This window comes from Carica papaya, chromosome 9 (assembly GCF_054855325.1).
Source record: "Carica papaya isolate Zhongbai chromosome 9, ASM5485532v1, whole genome shotgun sequence".
NCBI classification, from domain to species: Eukaryota; Viridiplantae; Streptophyta; class Magnoliopsida; order Brassicales; family Caricaceae; genus Carica; species Carica papaya.
In genome coordinates, this window is record NC_142317.1 from 28,936,661 (window position 1) to 28,960,704 (window position 24,044).

At 35.2% G+C, this 24,044-nt stretch overlaps 1 protein-coding gene across 8 annotated transcripts in view; it reads left to right on the forward strand.

Annotated features, from left to right (window-relative positions):
• Nucleotides 1–21,222, forward strand: part of RHL1 (root hair initiation protein root hairless 1 (RHL1)) — a 44,841-nt gene extending 23,619 nt beyond the window's left edge. The window contains exons 5-13 of one of the 8 annotated variants that reach the window (XR_015816430.1): nt 555–673; nt 2,491–2,696; nt 6,671–6,707; nt 6,791–6,840; nt 7,030–7,075; nt 13,736–14,028; nt 14,132–14,252; nt 15,354–15,388; nt 20,477–20,521. Coding sequence is in view for 6 of the 8 variants with exons in the window: in XM_088211660.1 (XP_088067786.1) it covers nt 555–673; nt 2,491–2,696; nt 6,671–6,707; nt 6,791–6,840; nt 7,030–7,075; nt 15,354–15,388; nt 20,477–20,521; nt 20,783–20,818 (574 nt within the window). In the remaining 2 variants the exon portion in view is untranslated. Of the gene's footprint in view, nt 1–554; nt 674–2,490; nt 2,697–6,670; nt 6,708–6,790; nt 6,841–7,029; nt 7,076–13,735; nt 14,253–15,353; nt 15,389–20,410; nt 20,522–20,782 lie in introns of those variants that run through there. The other 7 variants (XR_015816429.1, XM_088211660.1, XM_088211661.1 and 4 more) reach the window with 7 other exon arrangements.
• Nucleotides 21,223–24,044: the final 2,822 nt, after the last annotated feature.

The window sequence follows — 24,044 nt, forward strand, 5'->3', positions numbered from 1 at the left end:
CTCCTTTCGAGAATCTCAGAAGAAATTGAAACATGATTGTTTTTATTCTTAGCGTGCTATGAACTGTACTGTAATTTGGTTGATAACTTTATCACACTACAATTACTCTTTCGTAGAAGGTATATGTCTAATTTTTCTATATAAATTATATATATATTTTTTGAACATGTCCAGGACATGGGATGCAGAGTCCTTTGACTCACTCATTCTCGTAGAGAAGAGTGAAAGTATTAATTATCCAATGGATGATTTGCATTTATATATTTTTTTAAACATGCTTAAAATGCTACATAAGATAACCTATTTTAGCTTTGCTTTTCAATTTAAGTGAACTGCTGGATTATCATGAGACGATATGCATTTATGGTTGCTTCACCATTTTTCTTCTTCCTTTTTTTTTTTTCTTTTTTCTGCCAGACTTCCAGTCATATTTCCATGTACCTTAGATTTAGCCCTTATCTATCATCATTTACTGGTATTCACAAGTTCTTTCTGGCTGAATGATCATATTGTTTAGAAATTAGAAGTTGATCAATTTTCTTGTGTTCATGCAGATTTGTAGAAGTTTCTTCTGAAGATGAATTTGTTGGAACTGATGCTGATGTATTTGAAATAGAAGAGGAAAAGGCTTGCGTGAAAGTTGGGACATCTACTGGAAATGATATACTTGGAGATATCCTAGTTCAAAATAACTTGATCAGTTAGCATCTTCTTGATATTGCATTTTTTCCTGTCATCATTGTTGGAAAATTATTTATAAAGCCCAACTTTTCGTTCCTTTTTATGCCCTATGACCTCCCGAGTGGTAATATAAGTGATGCTATCAACTTGTTCGGACTTTGAATTTAAACTCATAATCGCAATGTCAAACCAAAACACAAAAAAATATTAGCTCTCCCTTAAAAGGAGATCTAGAGGGAAGTTATGAGCATTATGTTCATGGATAACTTCCATACCGAGGTTAGCGCGATTGATATGTTTAGTGCTCTCCCTGAAAAAGAGGTCTAGAAGAAAGTTATGAGCATTAGGTTCATCTATAACTGCCAAGATTAGCATGATTAATTATTTTGGCCCACCCAAGTATTAATTGCATGACCTTGAGTATGAACTATAAATTGGTTGAGATTGAAACTATTTGGATTGAAATTGGTTGATAATACCTAAAGTAATGCATATCTTCTGTCATAGTATCAGGAACATAATATTCCTAATAGTATAGGATAGTAGTTAGGGGATTCTATTGATTGATCTGATTTGGTGTAATTAATTCCTGGTTTTTCTCTTTGCAGCAGCTATATATACGTATGAATATGCTGTTTCTTAAATATGATAAATTCATTTTTTTTCTCCAAATTTCACATGGAACCAAAGTCGTAGGCTATTTTCTGCATTTTGTTGGCCTTCATTTCTCTGTTTATGCTTTGTTTTTCTATTAATAGAAAAAAAAAATTTAGTTTGCGGCCTAGTTTCCTCAAGCCTGCTTTAGTATGCATCTGTCCTAATGTAATTCTCTGTCTGTACTCGTACACACCAAAGGCGGCCCCGATGCAGTATCTCCTCTGTTTTGATCTCTTCTTTTTTCGCTGTGGCCTTAGTTACTGCATAGTTGGCACAATATCTGCTGTTGGCTCCTTTATTGGACTTGAATTCTTTGACCACAGCCTTAATTGCTAGGATCCTTGTTGAGGAATATTGAATTAGTCCTTGAGGCATACACCGATATAGATATGCAAGTTCACCAGTTGATAGGTGGTTTGCTAATGGTTGTTGTAGTTCTCTTAGAGGCAATCTTGTGAGCTAAATGAGTAACAAGTATAATGTGGTTGTTAGATCAAGTGCAAATGTAGAGTTCAGAGTGATGACACGGAAAACGTGTTAACTATTAATGACTTGAGATAATTTAAAAGATCTTCTTAGGAAAGAAAAGATAGTTTAGAAGATTTCAGGATTAGATAGGAAGGTCCAATGAAATTATTGTGACAAGAAGTCTACCAATATCATTTCTCACAACCTTACACCATGTGACAGAATGAAGCATACTGGAGAAGATAGGCACTTCATAAATGAAATTTAGATAGTGGATTGAGTTGTATCTGAATACCTAAACTAATGGTCAAATTGCAGATGTGCTAACAAAAGGACTCAGTACTGCTGCGTTCCAAGGACTTATCTCCAAGTTGGGAATGATAGATGCATATTCACGAGCTTTAGGAAAAGTATTCGGAAATCCATCGATGTTCTATCTTAATATTAGAAAATTAATCTTCCCAAAAATATAGTATACCTATTAGGGAATTCCACTCTTATATAGATTTGATTTGTTGCAATCCTTTCCTTTTTTTTTCTTTGTTGTAGTTATATCTACTCATGTATATGCTCCTTAATATAGAAAAACCATTGCATGTTTCATCATGAATTATGAAACATAATTGTTTATGCCTCAGATACTATTATCTTTATCATTGATTGATTTCCTTAATTGGTGGGTACAATTCAATAATTCTTGCCCCAAGTTTGTTGGCAATGAAAGTGAGGTTCCTGCAGAAATGCAATCATCCACACCAATTGAATTGTCTACAATGTCAGCAACTAACACTCAGAAATTGTCTCGGTCTGCTGTTTCAGCAAGTAAAGAAAAATCTAATACTCTTGTTCAAGCGACAATATCTACACTCTTTAAGAAAGCAGATGAAAAGGTATTGTGTTTATTAATTGAGGGTCTTCAATGTAGTCGGTGCAATTTCAACATACAATGCAGCTAGTTCTCTAAGTGGATAATGTGGTACTTGGTGCACTAACATTTATATACGTTAATTTGTTTGCACCAGTATAATTTGTGCATACAAAAATATGCATTAATATGTGAATACACATTTGTGAACTTGACAATTTTGTGCATGTACACATGCATGCATGTATTTAGAGTTTATCTACATGTTGTATTTATTTCTTGTTATTGGAACTATTGTAAGTGTACATATGGTAGGTGATAAGAATAGTTTGGTATATATTTTATTGAATATTACATTCCTATATATATATAGGTTTTATAATAGGAAAAATGAAATAAACAATTAATTATCATTAATTACATAGGGTGTAATTTACTTTTATACCCTTTAACTTAATTCAACACATAGTGTGTAACTGACTTTTATATCCTTTAACCTAATTCGCCATTTCTCTAACACTCTGTCAACACCCTTAGTCATGGTAGTTGAACTGAAAGAGAAGAAGAAGAAGCAGAAGAAGAGAGAAATTTTATTTCTTTTCGGATGTTGTCTACAAGTATAGATAGATAGCTTTTTATAGGCTTAAACGCAGTGTTTGCGCCGAGGATCTTTGGCCCTAGCGGTGGTCGGCTGGTGATGGCATATATGTAGGTAATAATATAATAAAAGAAATCCTAACCTTAAATGTTCATTTTTTGTAATTTTTCCTTTTTCATCATTATTATCCTAACAATACTCTCCCCTTGAACGTCAACTTGTCCTCAAAGTTGAGTTATGAAACCTTTTCTTAGAGAGTCCATTCCGTAACAATTTCCTCCAACACCATCATTGTTTTACTTGCGCAACAGTGTCTGGGAAGTACTATTTTCCACACTTATAGCAAGCAGCCATTGCTCTTTTATGTTTTTTCTCCCTTCCTATGGTTCGGAGCAGTTGATTATAATTTTTTTTTGTTTTAGATCCTTTCAAGAATTTGACAACTTTACCAGTAAAATATGAACTTTAGAGCATTTCTATGACAGATTGTTTCCCGAACCAAGGCTTGCTCAAGACTTCATTAAGTGTGTGTGGCTTGAGCAGCCTTATCATCAGTTTTAGTTCTAGTTTGAGTCCATTAATGAAGCTGGATATAAAGAATTTTTCCGATAACGTGGGGATTTACATCCATGAGAGAGCGTAAGTGCTCTTCATAGTCGAGAACAGTACCTGTTTGAGATAATTTATTGAATTACTCTATGAAATCCTTTTACGATGGTCCCTCGAATGTATGACAGAGTTCTTCCACAAAATACTAGTAATTCATGGCATCCATTTTGGGTAGTCACCCATGGTACCATATATCGGCAACTTCTCTTAAATATAGGCAATATAATCTCCATTTTTTGCTCGTTAAGAGTGTTGTGAATAATAAAATATTTCTCATACCTTCGAACCCACCTGCGAGGGTTTATTCTTTCGAAAAGTGGAATTTCCACCTTGGGAAGGGAAATAAGTTGGTTGGAACTAGTTTGGTGCATAGGATCCATTGGGCCGGGTCGGTTGAGATTAGTTCGGGTTGCAACTAGACTAGTTCGGGTCAAACAGGTTTGGGTTGGGTCAAATTGGTTCAAACTGAATCGGTTCGGTTCAGATTGCTTCGGGTTGGGTTGGTTTCGTCTGGATCGGTTAAGCCTGGACCTATAAATAGGTCTGAAGCGAAAAATCCGGTTTTAGGAATTTGTGGAGCCTCTGAATCCCAACTTTCTTTCTCTTCTTCCTCAAGTGCGAAGGGCGGCGGGAGATTTGCCCTCAACCCGTGTGCAGCTTTGAGCGCGAAGCAGGTAGCGTAAATGTCCTTTGCTTGTGCATGGCCGTCATCTAGTTTGTCAGGGTCGGCATCCTATGGCACGACGCACCATCTTGTGTTGTCTCCTCGTGTGTGAAAGGATGCGGTCGGTCTCCTTGCAGTCCGAATCGGTTGTCGCTTGGGCTGCTGGTCTCGGCTTCTCTTGATGCGGCGCCTGCCCGCATACTAGCTCCACCATGTGCTCAAACTAATGGTGGAATTGACGGTTCATTTCATATACATCTTCCATGAAGGCAATTAGTTTCTGACAACGTCCTTCATGTTGAGTTCGAGCGTTTCAGGTTTCTCCGACTCAACAATTGCTGCCTTCCCTTTGGACCTAAGGTAGGATGCGACACCAGCGAAGGATTCAGCCGGTTCTGGCTCTGATTCCACCTTGTTAGCATCCTTAGTTATGATAGTTGAGTTGAAAGAGAAGAAGAAGAAGAAGAAGAAGACCGAAGTCGAAGAGAAATAGGGAGATAAATTTTATTTCTTTTCCATTAATGTCTACAAGCATAGATAGATAACATTTTATAGGTTTAAACACAATGTTTGCGGTGAGGATCATGCGACTATTTTGGCCCTAGCAGCGGCTGCGGCTGGTGATGGCAGATCCGTAGGTAATAACATAATAAAAGAAACCTTAACCTTAAATGTTCAAAAAAAGACCCTTTTGCCCATTTTTTGTAATTTTTCCTTTTTACTCTTAATATCCTGACACACTCTACCTTAATGTGGGGGGTAGACGTTGTTTATCACCAGTTTGCCAATAAGAGTCTAGAATGCTGGATTGCTTAGTCTTTAGTTAACACATCTGCCACTTTTTTGGCTCAAGAGATCATAGAGTTCTCTCTTAATGAGCATTGAATTTCATTCAAGATGGGTGAAGGTAAGAGAACTCCGAAATATTAAATAAATTCTAAAAGATATTCATGTTCATTGCCCCATAATTGGATCCATTAGCAGGGACAATGACATCATTCTTCCACATGATTGAGAAATGTAGGATTTTGAGTCCTTATATTCTTGAAGTAAAACAGGATATGTCCCCATCTAAGGTGACTTGACTCTAGATGAATGGGGAAATGACCCAAAACCTAATGCAATATCTGTTTCATCAAATTAGAGCTATCATCACCCCAAGCATTAATGGTTTAGAAAAGATTGATTCGAGATGACCTCATTGGAGATCTTGGAAAGCCATCTCACTGCTCTATAATTTTCACATGTTCTATAATTTTGACAAAAAAATTTGGTCCTTGGAGTTTTTGAGTGTAAACTTACAATCCTTCTTTATCTATCTTTCTCATGACCATACGAACTAGAATGTGGCCTTCACCAATGTCTTTTTGGAAGGTGAATGCTCTCTCAAAGGTAAAAGATTTTGTCTAGAAAGCTGTTCTTAGCTGGTAAAATACAAATAATTTGTCCTAAGCATGGAAGCTCAACCGTGTTTTCCCCCTTAATTTGTTTTTTTATGTGCTATCAGAAGGCTAAGTCACATAGTCATATACGACAAGGATCTCGGATGTTTCTGGTGTTAAGTGGGTATATACCTCCTTTTCTATCTCTTTCTTCCTCGTTTTTAGAAGAACAAGAAGGAAAGCGTGCTTCAGAGAGGTACTCCTTTTACTAGTTTGGTATTGTGGTTGAATAGAAATGCAAGACTCTATCTCGGTTTTTACCTCCTCCATTTCTTTGAGGTTAGATGACGATTTTCTCTTTGCTTTGGGCTAAGGCACATGATATTATAGAGAAATCTCTTCTGTTATTTTGCAAAGAGATTGGACTTTAGTTCTCTGTTAATTATTGTTTTTTTTTTCTTTTTCTTCATTTTAGGATGATGTCCTTTCTCGGTCGATGTACATTTCTCTTCTCTCTCCCTAATAATATCTCTTTTTCATAAAAAAGAAAGATGTGAATATATATTTTACTGTATTTGTTTGTGCTCTTGGGAGTACGAAGTTGACTCTGTGGTCTTTGCATCTCTGCCTTTCACCTTCAATTCTTTTTCACTAAAGTCTTTGATGCACCCCTTCCAGTTTATTACATTTTTAGAAAAATTTTCAAGCAGAATTGCTTCCTAATATAGCCATTTTATTTACAACAGGTGTCAAGAAATTTGGAGAAGTCATCATCTTCAAGAGGTTGTTACTCTTCCAGTTTGCTTTTCGATATATAATAATATTGTCTAGATTATTCAAGATAGTGATTGTCGATATTTTAATAGGTCGTAGGCTGAAGTTGCAGGATAATGATCTGAAAAGGAAAATTGATGAGGTTAGGAGCTCTCCATTTTGAGAATCTTTCATCTTGTTTTACTATTCCTATGAGAATATATATTTTCTCCTTATTTACTTTTGATCTCTTCCATCTTCTATGGAAACTGAATAATGTTGACCAATTGTGGGCTTCAAATGTGTAGAGGTACAGACTTCTAAAAGTGTTATTCTTTTTCTTGTTTTGTAGGGAAAAGAATCTAGGAAGAAAAGGAAAGTAATTGTAAAGAACACTGGTTAGTTTCAATCCTTTCTCTCTTTCATGTTTGCACCACAAGTGTATGGTTCCTATATAATTGTATGAACATGGTGCATATCTGCACCACCCAGGCATTTAATAGGCAACTATATTTTGTCTTGATAGAAGGGAATAGCTACTAAAGGAAATAAACATGTTCCTCTTATTTGTGCTTGAGCTGAAGCTTAGCAAAAAAATGCCTAGTGCTGGGATTTTTTTTAAATGAAAGAATTATTGTTGGAAATAGAGGAGAAGAAAAGCTCATCAATGGAGGCAAGTAATCTCCAAAACATTAAAACAAAAAAAAGAAAAGAACAAACAAAAAAACAACAGAAGATGGTAATTTATGTCATGAAAATTTTATTGCGAAATGTCTAATCCTAAAGGAACCATGAACCTTAGCCTAAAGACATTATAGGAATATCATCTGACCCCTAAGCAACATAGATTTTTTTTTTTTGAGATAAAAGAGAAAATATTATTATGCGCAAAGATATCAAGGAGGTACCATCCGAAAGCACAAAATTACAAGTCGATCAGGTGGTCCATTACAGTCCCAATATCTTCCCAATCTAATATGTCATGACCAATTAAAATAGAACCAAAAGTATGAAATTATCTATCTCTCATATTTAAAATGTCTATTTTAATACCCTCAAAAGGGCTAATATTTCTCTCCCTCCAAACTACCCACATAATAGAAATCGGAATAAGGAATAATTCTTTTTTCTTTTTACATGAACCAACTAACACCCACAACTCTTCACTAGCACTACCCGCCATAACCCAATTCATCTCCATAATCCCATACACATACTCCCAAATTTTGTACACTATACGACATTGAAGTAACAAGTAGTTGTAAGATTCTTCATCGGCCTTGCACATGTAACAACTATTAACCATCATCATACCTCTTTTTCTCAACATATCAATGGTTAAGATTTTTTCTTTAACAGCTTTCCAAATGAAAAAAGTCATTCTAGGTGGAGCTTTTGACCTCCATATTTGCTTAAACGGTGCTGCCTTGACATTCTTCTCACCATTTTTGACAATAAAATTGTAGTAGGACTTAACAAAAAAGCCTCTTTTCTTGTCCACTTTCCAAATTCTTTTGTCCTTCAGATTTCCCACCTTAAAATCAGCAAGACAACGAAGCAGATTACAGTATTCTACCTCTTCTTCATCCTTCAAATTTCTCCTAACCTGAATAACCCTACCCCCCCTTCTCAAACACCTTCTCCACAAGAATATCCCTCTTACTAGCGATCTCAAAGATCCTTGGGAACTTATCTTTCAATTTGAAGTCACCAGCCCACTCATCCTTTCAGAACTTAACTTCAGTTCCATTACCCAACTGCCAGCATATGCAGTCATAAAATTCTCTGTCAATCCTAATATTCTTCCACAAACTAGAACCGTGACGTTTATATTTCCTTCTTCTTCCCCCATCCCTTTCCCAATCACCGCATCTAGTCTCCACCATCTTTCTCCACAATTTCCCATTCTCATTCACAAACCTCCAGAGCCATTTGCCATGTAAAGCAGAATTCAATTTCGAAATAGATCTCAACCCCAAAACTCCCTTATATAACAGTTTCTTCACCTCCTCCCACTTAACTAAGTGAAATTTTCTATGCCCCTACTCATTAACCCAAAGAAACCTCCAGAGCCATTTGCCATGTAAAGCAGAATTCAATTTCGAAATAGATCTCAACCCCAAAACTCCCTTATATAACAATTTCTTCACCTCCTCCCACTTAACTAAGTGAAATTTTCTATGCCCCTACTCATTAACCCAAAGAAACCTCCAGAGCCATTTGCCATGTAAAGCAGAATTCAATTTCGAAATAGATCTCAACCCCAAAACTCCCTTATATAACAATTTCTTCACCTCCTCCCACTTAACTAAGTGAAATTTTCTATGCCCCTACTCATTAACCCAAAGAAATCTGCATTGTATCATCTCTAGTTTAGTGGCGATGCTGGCCGGAATAGTTAAGATAGAAAGGTAGTAAATTGATAAATTTGTTAAAGTGCTTTTGATCAATATGAGTCTCCCCCCAAGAAAGAAAGTTCCGTTTCTACCCTGCAACACAGGTGGATGGAAATTAGCCCCTTTTGGAAATATCTTTGTTACATAAGATAAAGTAGGTGTGATACCAATGGTGTACAAAATAATAAAATGTATTTGAAGTTGTTTTACCATGTGAAATGAATACTCGCAAAGTAATTTGTAACAGAACGGAAAATGACAAATTGGGAATAGGATTGCAATTGAGACTCTTAGGAAGCATCCTTGCCTTCAATTATTTTACAGAGGATCTTATGGAAAAACTGGTTTTTAGATGACTTGCCCTAAGTATAGAGTATTAGGAAGAGGGATTCACTTAATGTACCTCATGTGGCTTGGAAGAGAAGTTAGGGTAGTATGATTGATCTAAATGCTTTATTAGTGAAAATTGAAATAACTTCTGTGTAGTGAAACCTTTAAATTTTGATAACTGGTCCTTACAAGTAATATTGTTGACCTCCAGCTTTCAAAATCAAAGCTTCATCTTTATGAGGCTGAAATAAGAGGTAGGTGTTGAATCACTATTTTTGGCTATATGTTGACATTAGGGTGGGATTAAAAATAAAAGGAAAAGCTTGCGAGTCTTTCTAGAAAGGTGGCAACACATTTATATTAAGTGTTCATTTGCAAGTCTAAGTAATGCAAAACAAGTAACAGTTATGCTAGCTTATACAGTGGATAGTTTAAAAATAAAAAATATTTAGGTGAGAAACAGATGAGTTAAGGTAGGTAAGAGGAAATTAGAGGTCAAAGTGAAGAAATATTTTTTTTTGAAATAATCTTTTTTTGAAGTAAGGTCAATGTGAAGAAATATATGGAGAAATAGAGTGGAAAAGATAAGTTAGACAGAACAATCACAAGAATGACCACAAAGAGAGGTAACATGGAAAAAAATTCTAAGAAAAAATTATTAATTTATCATTGTTTACTCTTTTTGTTGGTAGGTAACCTCTATATATGGAATGAACAAATAAGGAAAATTATAAAAGAGGAAATCTAAATAATTCTAATTCCTATAATATTTAGATTTTTTAAAAAGAAAATTGAAGTATTATAATGACTAAATAAAGTAAATAACCAAAATGACTTAGAAGTACAAGATAATCATAATTACCAAAATTTTTCTAATAGATTTTTTTTGCAAATAAAGGTCTTTTTGTTTTGACATCATTCTGTGGTGAAAACTCAACCTTGAGTTTGAAGAGGCCGAAGCATCAAGATAGCAAAGGCTCGAGCATGATCTCTAAAATCACCTAAAAGTAGGAGTTTTTGATGAACTTTATAGAAAATGTTGAAAGTTAACCAAAATTATAAGTTCTTTATAATCATAAAACCAATGAAACGAAGTAAAATCACCCCAAGAAATATGTTTAAGTATCATAAACGGGAACCCCTTCAATAGTAGTATTAGGTTGAACAAGATTATTGAAAGGAATAAGTTGCTTAACATCGTTAATGTGAAAAGCAGAGATCTATGATGGCAGTTCCCATTGCTTAAATACGGGCCACCATGAAAGAAATTGCTACCGTCAGTACTAGCATGAACTGGCAAGATGCAATTAATAACTTTATTTTTTTAAGGACAAACTTTTTGTTTCTTTTGTTGGGATTTTTTTTTCTCCTTTTATGTAGTATAAAGGTGTGAACGTTAGAAGTTAGGTTCTCATACTAATTGACACAGGAGTTGGCAGTTAAACCAACTTATCCTATATATAATTTAGGATATAGGATATTTTCGGTGGGAAACCAAAGAATAATTATAGGCCAGAAGAAATCAAATATTAAAGTGAATAATATAGAGAGAATTAGATCGGGCAAGATAGATTAGACAAAAACAATAATAAAAAAGCGAATACTGAGAGAGATAGTCAAGAATAAAACCTTAATACACATAATTTATTTTCATTATTGGTGCAGCTAGTCTTTATTTTCATTATTGGCATCAGTTACAACTAATAAGGAAAGCAAAAAAAAGAAAACGAAAATATTGTAATCCCTATAATATTTAGAATCTACTAAAAAAAAACTAAAAATATTAGAATGCTTAAGTAACTTAAAAATAAATAATTTTTTTTAAAAAATAAAAGTGAATTATTATCATGCACAAGATACCAAAGGAGTACTACCTTTATACAAAACAGTTACAAATTAATCAAATGGTCAATAACTACACCCAAAATTTTCCATTCTTTAATATCGTGACCAAATAAGGTAGAGTCAAAAGTGTGAATTCATCTATCTGTAATGTTAACAAAATTAATCTCTGTTCTCTCAAAAAATCTAACATGTCTTTCCTTCCAAATCACAAAAAAATGGTAAGTGGAACGAGAAATAAATGCCCCCCCCCCCTTTTTTACGCAAACCCTCCAAAGCCCAAAGTTCTTTACTTACACTATTCGCCATAACCCAATCCGCCCCCATAAGCTTTAAAACAGAAGACCAAATGCCATAGGTTACAGAGCATCCCATCGACAAATGATAACATAAACCCTCATCAGTTTTGCAAAAGTAACCCCTATTTATCAGCACATTCCCTTTCATCCTTAACATGTCAATTGTCAAGATCCGATCTTTAGCCGCTTCCCATGCAAAAAACATGATTCTAGGTGGAGCTTTAGATTTCTAAATTTGCTTAAAAGGAGCTGTCAAACTGTCATTGTTCTCTCTCATGGTAAGAAAATCATGGAAAGATCTTATAGAGAAGCCCCTCTTTTTGTCAATCTTCCACACCCTTTTATCTTTGTCCTAGACCAATTTAAAATTAGATGAACACAGTAACAAGTTCATATACTCTTCCACTTCAAATCCTGCAAGTTTCTTTTAATTGGAACATTCCAAGCCCAGCCTCCACCAATAGACTCATAAGCCTTCTTCACCCTCATCTCCTTATCTCTGGCTACAACATAAATTCTAGGGAATCTATCTTTTAGTTTAAAATCCCCCGTCTATTCATCATTGCCAGAATTGAATATCCTCTCCATTACCCACCTGCCACCCCAAGCATCTCCCAAAAATGTTGCTGCCATCCCTAATTTTCTTCCACAACCCCATCTCGAACAGTCTTAACTTTCCTCTTCTCCCCCTCTCCCTCTCCCAATCTCCCCATCTCACCCTCACAGCCTTCTTCCACAGCCGCTCTTCTTCGATGGAAAACCTCGATAGCCATGTACCTTGGAGTGCAGTATTCATCTCTCTAATAGATCTTAGACCAAGACCCCCTTCCCTAATGGGCCTCTTCACCTTTTCCCAGTTCACCAAGTAATATTTTCTATCTCCCTTGTCATCACCCTATAGAAATCTACATTAGATTTTCTCAATTTTTTTCTGCAATGCTAACCGGAATAGTTAAAATAGAAAGATAGTAAATAGGTAAGTTTACAAGGGTACTCTTGATCAAAGTGAGTCTAACCCCTTTAGAAAGGTAAGCGATGTTTCACCCCACCAACCTCCTTTCAAATAAGTCATCCACGGGCTTCCATGTATTAACATTTTTATATTTAGCTCCCAACGGAATCTCAAGGTACTTAACTGATAAAGGAGTAACCTTGCAACCCAACATCCGTGTCAACCTCCTTTCATCCCCCGTATATGCAATTCTAACAATTTCCGTCTTTCTCAAATTAATTTTCAGACCCAACACCATTTGAAAGTATAGTAAAATATATCTCAAATACAACAACGCATTAACATCAGGCTCACACAAAACAAGGGTGTCATCAGCAAAAAATAAGTGAGAGACCCTCACCCTTGTATCCCCCTTCCCCATCGATATACCCCACAACAAATTAAGTTCCCCCGCCCGGTCCATCAGTGTACTAAATACCTTCATCATCATAAGGAACAGTAGAGATGAAATAGGATTCCCTTGCTGAAGATATCTAGATACTTTAAAGAATGTCGATGGACCAACTTAAAAATAAATAATAATAATAATTGAAAAAATAACTTCAATAGAAAATTCATTTCAAACTAAGATCTTCTTGTTCTACATCATTCTACCTCAAGTTAAAACTCTTCCTTGAGTTTTGAAATGACAGAGCATCAAGCTAACAAAGGCTTGAACAGGTTCATCAAAATCTTCAAGAACTCGAGTCTGTTGATGATCTTCACATAAAAACTTAAATTCAATCAAAATTATAAATTTCCTAGGATCATAAAACATAAATGGAAAATGAAATCATCCCAAGAAACATGTTTAATATAGTAATAATGAACGAGAAAAAATTCAGTAGTAGCATGAGTTGGAAAAAAATTAAGGAAAGTAATAAGTTGCTGAACATCATTAGCATAAATGAAAACAACTTTAACAAAAGCAATTTTCTTGAGTAGCAACTGGTGGTGTTATAGCCTTTCAAGTTTTTCATTTTCTAACACAATGAATGTCAAGCCTACTCATACACGGGAGCTCAGTTTTTAATTCTTGCAGAACATCTCATTCTTTCTTAACAAGTCTATTTTAGTTGACTGCAATTATCATATATGCCACGATTATTGAGAGAACTTTTAACAAAGACAACTTATTCAATACAATGATGTTGAATGTAATTAATTATTGACTTATCGTAGTACTTTATGCATCTATAGGGACAAGAAACTTGGTACAGCATATCCTATGTGGATAGATTATATGATGAATTGCACTAAAAGTTTTTTGGATGCCATGTCAAGTTACCACCTTTATTGCTCATAATGATGGTAAGGTGCAAATCTAACCAGACATCCAAAGAAACTGGTAGAATACATTGGAAAACTTCAAGACTTGGTTCGAATCAGTTGAAAAATCAATCCACAAGGATCTGAATCGGAGTGGTCAATCAATCTAGTAAACATGTGTGAACCAGTCAACTAAAAATTCCTATCACCAATGTGCACGTGAGGTACTACTGCCGATTTTAGTTCATTGGGGAAGGTTGGTCTTCCTGTTACAAATTTGTCTCATCATGATGGTTCTATCTCAGTGGTCAGTGTCACTTGTGACAGATGGAATCAATGATTGGAATTTAATCTAGGCTGGTCAGAGCTATCTGGTTGTTATTATGGTGGCAGTGTCATCCACTGCTCAGCGATTGCTGACAGTTTGTGCTAAGGCTGATAATAACAGGTTGTTGGTGTGATCTTTTGACTTTTGGATTTTAGTTTTTTAAGGAAAGCCCAGAACTATAATTAGGGTTTTTTTATCATGAGAGTTTTTTTTTTCCTCTTGCTTGCAATTGACAGGGTACAATATAAAAGTTCATTTTTTTTTTTCAGAACATAAACATTTCTTTTTCAGCTGGGAACCGCATTTTTTTCTTTTTTGTATGTAGTGTAAAAGTGGCTGACGGTGGCGTGGAAGTTGGCTCTAATACTAACTAAAACCAGACGAGGAGCAATTGTACTAACTTATACCTGGATGGTTTAGAAATGGTAGAAATTTAGGTGAGAAACAAGATAATAAAAATAGGCTAGAGAAAATTAGAGATCAAAGTGAATAAATATAGTGAGAAATAGATTAGCCAAGAAAAGTTAGACAAATATCAGAAAAATGAACATAAAGAGATATAAGAAAGAGTAAAATCCTAACGAAGGAATTCTTAATTCATTATCGTTCATTTTCTTTATTGGTAGCTGCTAGCTTTTACGTAGATATTTGTTATAACTAACAAGGGATATTATAAACGAGTAAATCTAAAATATTCTAATTCTTATAATGTAAAGTCTACTTAAAAGAAAACTAGAATATAATAATATCTGAATTATTCTAATTAACCTAAATAACTTAAAGATAAAATTTCTTTAATAGAAAATTTATTTCATGTTAAGAGCTAGTTCTGCACCACTAGGTTTGCATAGGTTGATGACTTTTTTGCATCTAATGCTTCAAGAATTTTCTTGTCTTGGTGTTTAATCATGTAAACGGTTGAAATTTTGGGACATAGCAAAAAATGTGAATAAAATCTTAACTACGCAAAGGAAGATGAGTACAAATGTTTTATGGTTTCACTTTTATAATTTCTGTTGATTTAAAGAAGCTAGCAAATATCAGATGCAAAGGAAGCCATAGAAACCTTTTATGTGTTAACGAAAGGTCGTATGTGGTTTTGAATTTGCACAATGGTTATCCATTCTAGCTTCTTCAGCATCAAGCCAATTTATGTCTTTGTAACACATGCATGCAAGCCTTAGGAAATCTAGGTTGTAATTGGCCTCTTTGAAATTGTAGGGACAAAAGCCGCATTTGGAAAGAAAGAATATGAGGTACTTTCTTCACTTTTTTCATATACTTGATGTCTCTTTGCACGCATTTTATCTCTCTTTTCTTTGAAAATAAAAATTTCTCATTCTCCCAAGTCAAGGGTGCTAGAAGAATTAGTTGTTGAATTTAGAGGGTATAATAAGAATAAGAGAACTAAGAATAGGAACTAAACTATGTTCTTTAATAGACTATACAGGACGTATTTACTCTCCGATGCTTATATAAGCTTATATAAAAAACCTCAACTTATTACAAATAAACTGAAGTAGATAAGAAAAAACCTCAGTTAAATGAGAATCACTTGATGAATTCCACAATGCTTGCAAGGAAATTGAAAAATGTAGTTCCATAGAACCATTTCTCTGAATAAGCTCAGCCAAAAACTTGCAATAAAGTTAACGGGCAAATACTTGAATTAGAGCTCAGTCAAAAATGATAAGCTCAATCAAGTATTGACATTCAGTGGGATGGCTATAAACTTTAACAACAACTTGTCTCCAACTTCTAACTTATCATAAACTTATCTTTATTTTTTTAGTGGAATCCTTAATTCCTTAAGAAAAAAGCTGTTAAGCTGTTAAAAAAAAAAAAAGAACTTAGAGAGCTTTTTCCTTAAGGAATTAAGGATTCCACTAAGAAAAATAAAAAATAATTTTGTGATAAGAAAAAAGCTGTAGAAGTTGATAACATTTGTGTGACAGTTAAAACTTTTTCCTGTGCAACAATCTGTGAAGTTCAACAACTTTTGTGGGCTTAGTCTTCACGGCAACAAACTGTATGGTTAACAAAAATTTGTGACAACTAATCTCCGAGCAGCTTGCAACTAAGTATAAACTTTATTTATTACAATAACTAGCCTCAAATAAATTAAGTCATGCACCTATTTTAACTTTCCACTACATTACTAAAAGTTAAGTGGGCTTGATCAAACACAACCCCCAAAAACTATAACTGCAGTTGGGAAATCTAGAAACATGATTAAGGAGGGATTACATAATCTCAAAAGCATCTAAAAAGTTTTCAAGTAGGTGATCAAACCCATAAACACACCTCACAAGACAAGGAAGAGAACATTGAGACAACTCCAGAGAAGTGCAAATGACCAATGACTGGTGTGGACACTCACGTGGAGAAAACATAAAAATAGATTCATAACGGGTGGCAAACCAGATTTTAGAGACTGGTGGCATGTGAGACAATGTTAAGCAAACCTCTAGGAGATAGTTACCCAATATTGGCAAGACAAATTAGAGGTCATTTGTAAGTGGAATTACTCCAAACTTTTCAAATCTGTATCGTTCTCTCTCATATTACTCGTTTTCTTCCTAACAGTGAAGGTCAAAGAGGAAGAAAGTTGACTAATGTTCGGTGTTGGAACCTGTGGAAGAATGAATGTTGTGTATATTATTGAATTAGAATGCCCTATATATACATATTCTTACGATAAAAAAAAGAGACATACAATTAATTACATAGATATTTTACTAGTAGACCTTTTATCCTAATTATACAAATATACACTTTCCTTTTTATTGAATATTTTTCAACACTCCTCCTCAAACTAATGAAAGATATTGTCCATTTCCAACACAGAAATTGTCATATGATATCCAGGATTGCTTAACCCTCTAGTTAACACATCAACAAGCTGTGAGGTGGTGGGCATGTATGCCGTGCAAATCACATCACTATCTTGTTTCTCCTTAATGGTTTATGGCGACCTCAATATACTTGATTCTATCATGTTGTACTGGATTTTGTGCTATACTAATTGCTGACTTGTGTATAGGACCACTAGGACCTTCCGATTCAACTTTGAAGTATTCCAAGATAATTTTCGACCATAAAAGTTCATTCATCCCTTGGACCATTGTCTAGAATTCTGACTCTATACTTGGTTTGACTACTATATTTTGTTTCTTACTTTTCCATTATGATCAGTTTCATTCGAGAAAAGCACAGTAACTACTAGTGGATCTTTTGTCTGCTGATGATCTTGCATAATCTGCATCAATATAGATTTCGATGATCAACTAGTTGTTTCTTTTAAACATAATACATTTTCTTGGTGCACCATTCAAAAATGGAGTACCCGATATGCAGCTTGCAAGTGTATCTCCTTTGGCTTGTGTATAGATTGGCTTATCATGCTTATTATGTAGGCAATATCTTATTTGATGTGTGACAGGTATATTAGTTTTCCAACCAGTCTTTGGTACGTTTCCTTGCTAGCATCCGAGTTTTCTTCCACTAATCCCAGTTGTGATTAGGATCGGTCGGGGTAGCAACAGATTTACATGCTAGCTTGTCAGTTTCATTGAAAAGATCAGTGACTTATTTCTGTTGTGAAATAAATATCCCTGCTTTAAAGTGGTCTGCTTATATTTTAAGGAAGTATTTTAATTTTTCTAATTCCTTGATTTCAAATTCTCTGGCCAGACATTGCTTGAGCATTCTTTACTCTGTTTCATCATTACCTGTCACAATTATCTCATCTACATACACTTGGAGGGTTGTGATTCTCCTGAATTGGAATGTTTAATAAATAGGGTATTATCTCCTAACTCTGTTTGTAATCCATAGTTAACATAACTCTTGTCAATCTTTCAAACCGTGCTCTCCGAATTGCTTGAGCCTGTATAGTGACTTTTTTGGCTCATCCACTTGATTTGCCTATGCATCCTTAGTAAATCTTGGAGGGATTTTCATATAAATCTCTTCTTCGAATTCTCTATGCAGTGAGACATTTTTCACATTAAATTGTTATAATTGTCAATTAAAATTTACAGCCGAAGAATAGAACGCATACAAATTCCTTTTTGCCATTGGTTTGAAGATCTTCTAGTAATCGATCCCAAAAATTTGGGTATATCCTTTGACCAATAATCTTGCCTTGTATCTCTCTATAAATCCATTAAATTTATACTTTATAGGGAATACCCACTTGACCCTACTGGTTTTTTCCTTTTAGGTAAGTCCATCATTTTCCATGTTTGATTCTTCTCGAGAAGTTGTGTTTCAACTTTCCTAGCATTTTTCCATTTCTCATTGGTCTAAGCCTCAAATGGTGTATTAGGAATAGAAATACTGTTTAGACTCATTAAAAAGTTTTTGTCAAGTGACCGACTTGACTCAAATATTTGCCCGAGTATATAATCCATGATCATTCGAGTGGTCCTTTTGAAGCATTTAAATCATGTGAGAGAGAAAATATATCCGAGTGCGCCAACAAACTTATACCTGTGCATTTTTCTAGGTCCTTGAGCCTGCTTCTTAAACATTCAATTTCAGTTTGGAATTCACTAAGATCAGTGGGTTTCTCCTCTTCATGCTGGTTGACTATATGGTTCGTCTGCAAGGCTTACGTGGAGTATTTCAATACCCTCATTCGTTGCTTGAGGTAGTGAGTTTTCTGTGAAGCGTCCAACATATCTTTTTGTGGTTGACTATATGATTTGTCGTCTTGCAGAAGGTACACTAAAAATTATCCTTGTTATCTCCTTCTATTAGTGGAGAGTCAATTTGACTCGGTTCCTTAGTTGGTTGACGTGGTTTGTTACCCTTAGATATCATGGTTGAGCTATAATTGGAGCAAGGTTCCAGTATAACACCTCTTCTTTCTTTTTTTCTACAACTACAATGAAAATGCTCTCATTTAGTGGAGGCATGTTGTCTGTTCCCAATATTTGAACCGTCACCTCGTCAAACATTGAGGCTTGCCTTGAACTTTTGACAATGACCCAGTGTCTACTATAGACTGTTGCAAGGATGCAACAGTCCAAGAAGTTTGCGGAAAAAGATAGGACTGAACTAAAAATATTAAAACTAATAAGTCTGGAGATACTAATCCTACTAAGATAAGAAATTAATAATAATAAGAATAGGTAAATAAAATAGGAAATACCATTAATACAAGTAGACAAACTAAATATTATAAGAATAAAATACTAAAATTACTAAAACTATAATAATAAACCGCTAAATAGTATGGTAATTTTGTATCTAATAAAATTATAATTTCTTAACTACTTAGATAATCTATAACTACTCTATTTTGCATCGCATATATTGAATCATCTCTAGCTTTTTCTCTTTCTTTGCAATGATTGTGTGAGGGTAGAATAGCAAAAAGAACAAATTGACTTGATTTTTTTTAGCCTTTCTGTGACAGAATAAACACAAACAGGAAGTAATAATAACGTTGAGAGTATTTTATGTAACTGTAAAATGAGATAGTAAGTTGTAATGAAGTTGAAGTTAAATGGATATTTTTATAATTTACCATATATAGTGAGAAATCCTAATGATATTAGTTTTGAAAATAGTCTCTTGTAATAAAAGAATTGTATGATTTATATAGGAGTTTAATTATAGAACGCATGCAAATCAGATCCTGTTCCCTTTTCTTCTTCTTTAAGGATTAGGATTTTTTAGGGTTTGAGTTTAAGTGAGCTAGCATGTTTGGATTTTATGGCCACTGATACCATGAAGATATGGTATGTTTAAATAATTTATTCATATTCTTAAAGAAAGGAGCTTGTGACTATGTTTATTTATATGCTACTGAGATGTGTAGCATTTAAATAGTTTATGTGGAATAACTTTTACATCGCAGAAAATAACTCTATGCTTTCAACTCCTAACACTGGGATACAGTTGAATCTTCTGGAAAGCTGGAAAGGTGGTATTCCAGTTGAATCTTCTGGAAGTTCTATTACCAATGACTTTATAGGTGTAATCAAGTGCCTCTGGAACCTGTAAAACTGTGAGATTGGTTTAAAATCATCACATACAAAGTGCGAACTTTCTATGATTATTATACAAAATATAGTCTTTTTAATTTTAGCATTTTATGGTGACTTTTCCATTAGTTTAACAGTTTTGGTTTTGTATTGTTTCTCCTATCATCCAGTTCTTTTTTCCCGTTTTCCTATTCACTTTAGATTACTAATTTAAATAGATGCCTAACGTGTTAAGTTGAATTGTTTGTTAGATGAAACTCGGTTTTTTACTTGTTTGAATAGATCTTATCATGGCGTATGCAAGAATCTGTTTTGATGAGTGATTAACATCCCAAATAAATGCTGTAGGAAGAAGACGATGATGACATTGATGAATTCTCTAGCACACCGAAGGTCCGGCTTCCTTTTAACTTGTATATTTATATATGCATTTGTCTTGCAGATATATGAATGAAATTATATTGGTGAGATCAATTTTAAGGAGATATAGCATAAGCAGTATTGCAATATAAGGAGTCTGGTGATGACTATTAAATTAGTTAGATTTCTTTTAGGAATGTGTGGGTGCTGGGAATCAGCAACGCTGGTTGCTGTGAAGAAATATATTTCTCACAGACTGGTTTCCTATATTCTATTTGAATTTATTTTTTACAGGACACTAATGGAAGTGATGAAGATTGGGCGGTTTGACATGGTGATATAAAGTAGGATTGAAGCATTTATTTGCTGTCCATACAGCTAATAATTTCCTAGAGGAGCTTACACTTGTGATTAGCCAGCCATTGGCTTCGTAATATAATATAATCTCAGATCTGGTGATCTTATCCGTTGCTTGCTTAGAGGCTACTAGAGTTGGAAGCAGAACAGTGGAAGGAGTAGGATTAATATGGGTGCATAAATGCCATCACCTGAATCTTTCTTCAACAAATTTTGCAAGTCAATAAGACAACGGTAAAATCTGAAGCCTATGAATTTTTGATATGTAAAGATATTACCAACTTTTGCAAAGGTTTTCTTCTTTTAGCCTATATTACAACAGTTTATATGTACTTTTATATTATAGTTTATATATAAAATTCCAGACTTCATTGTCATTCTTTTTTGTTCTCTCTTCTTAAATTCTTCTTTTTCCTCTATTTGTCATATCCAGTGGTTGGTTATCCTTCTAATTCAGTCTCTGTGCAGTTCGTCGTTATTGTCTACTATGGTATGTGTGTCTTATTCAAACCCTAGAAATCAGTATGGATAAATTTCTCTTACTTGTGTGGAAAATGTACAATTGCTGAGAAATTAGGCTTTATGTAGAAAATGTATATATATATATATAGCTTGGATATAAAGATGCACTCTTTTTATCTTTCCAGGAATTGATAACTCAATTGTTGTAACGGTCTCGAAAATTTAAATGAAATATATGTATTAAAAATGTCAAATGCGGAAACGTAATAAAAATTTTGATTAACATTCCTTATACAATAACCAAAACGTACTCAAAATATGAAAGAACAAACTAACTAAAAGAGATGTTCGAGATAAGAACTATAAATATAGCTATGGAGTCTTTAGGCGTCCATTTCGCCGTCTTCCTGCGGAACGGGCTCGAGAACAATATCTTCCTGATCTGAAATGGTTAAATAAGGAATGAGTTACACCAGCCCAGTAAAGACATCACACTATCTCACCGCCACGGAAGTAAAGGTGGGTAAAAAATAAAAATGATCAATGGAGCATAATTTATAACAAATTCATTTATCAATAATAAAATCCTTTACTGTCAACTTACCTCGGCGAGATCCATGAAAACAACATATGAAAACAATAACTTTATAATATCATGAAATCATATACACTTTATAACATAACATATATCACACCTTTACATTTCAATCATCAGGAAACAGATTTTCTCTTTTACCAGTCTACTAGTATCTTTGGAGATCCATATGGGGTTCCCTCTACACGTGAACTATTAACATTTACGACCTGATTTCAGAGCCGTCCCCATACCCCGTCCGGTATGGGCACCAAAACCATGAACCTCAATACCCCGTCCGGTATGAGTGTGAAACGGGTCGTCCCCATACCCCGTCCGGTATGGGCGCCAAAACACATAAGGTCTCCATACCCCGTCCGGTATGAGAGACCACGTTCTTGGTAGGGTTTCCTACGGACCCGGTCCGTCTACCATCTCGCAGAATATCTAGTCAGGCTGTCCACATTATTCATTTATCAATTCACATAACCTTTTTGCCTTTTTCCTTAATCTCAATCATCCAATCATACAAAACATGTAAACCAGTAATTGACACCAAATAAGACAACACAGTATCAGGTTCACCATAATACAAACCATAATAAAAGAAACCATGATTCATGCATACGAGACCATAACATAATTACATCAAACATCATACTGCATTTAATACTGAAAATTAAATCAAACAATAATAGACCAACACTGTATCAGACTCAGGCTCCATTGGTAACCTTAATCAATTATGCATCTATAAAATTACACAGTATAGTTTAATTATTTATTTAGCTTTAATACCATGATAGGAAATAGGGTGAGGGGTCCTTACCTGTTTCGGGGTCTGAATTCGACTCTACAGTGCGCCTACAGTCTGTTCCTAATTTCCTTAATTTTTTTTCGGGAAATTGAAACGCACTACTGGTACCTGCATGTGTCCCAAAAAATCTCAAATCAGACCTAGGGCCCCTTTCGGCCAATATCACAATTCCAGCTCGGCGGCTCCGCTGTGTTCCGGTGACGCCGCCGCCGCTTGCGGCGGCGATTCGCCTCGGGTTGGCCGTTTTCGGCCGAATTCGGCCACACTTTCATCGGTTCTTGCGATAAAACAACCCTAGGGCCCTCGGTGTGCCAAAAAATCACGAAAAATCGAAACTTACCGGCGGCAGTGCTCTCGGGTGCGGAAGCTCCTCCGGCGTGAGTCGCGTTTTGATGTTTGGCTCTCATCAACCTGTAGAGAAAAAAACGGTGATTACAGTGGTATAAAATTGCATCGAACGGAGGTCGGGAAGGGCCTCATCGGAGACAAAAATCGAGGAGGGGCGCCGCGGCGCTGTTGGGCTTCGGTTGGGTTTTCCGGCCGTTTGGCCGGTGGTTTGGCTCCGGTTTGGCCATAGGCGGACTCAGCATCGAAAAATGAGTAAGGAGGAGAAAATTTACCTCGATCGGCGGTCGGAAACTTCCCTAGTGCGGCGGTGGGTGGCGGCGGCCGGCTCCTCCAGCGTCTGGTTCTTCTCCGGCGAGGCACTGGCGGCTAGGGTTTTTGTGATCAGGTGTGGGTGGGGTTATTTATACCCTTTGCCTTTTAATCTCAACCGTCCATCAAGATTAAATCTGGACCGTTCGATCGCGATTTAATTGGGATTAAATCTGAGCCGTCCATCGCGATGCAATCTGCGCCGTCCGTGCCTGATTGAATCTGGGCTGTCCATGCGCACATTTGATTTGGGCCGTCCTTGCGAGCGGGAACGGGTCTGGGCCGTCCGATCACGCGCACACGGATCGCCCACGTGGCCTGTTCCCTGGTCAGCGTTTCCTTCCCACATGGAGCGTCCTGGTTGGCCGGGACTGCTGACCGGGCTGCTGACGTAGTGCTGACATGGCATAACTTTTCTAAATTGCGTTTTGACCTCCGGTTTCTGATTTTTTTTTCAAAAACACTCTCAGAATCCAAATTTTCACCATTTTTTTCTAAAATTAATTTCAATTAAATTCAAATAATATTTTTACCAAATTTTATCATTATTATTATTTTTATTTTCATAAAAGTAAATTAAATTAAATCAAATTAAATTAATTAAAATTCAAAAAGAAATTCAAATAATTACAAAATAAAAATAATAACACTTGGGTATTACAATTGTAACATAAGCATATTGTTCATGT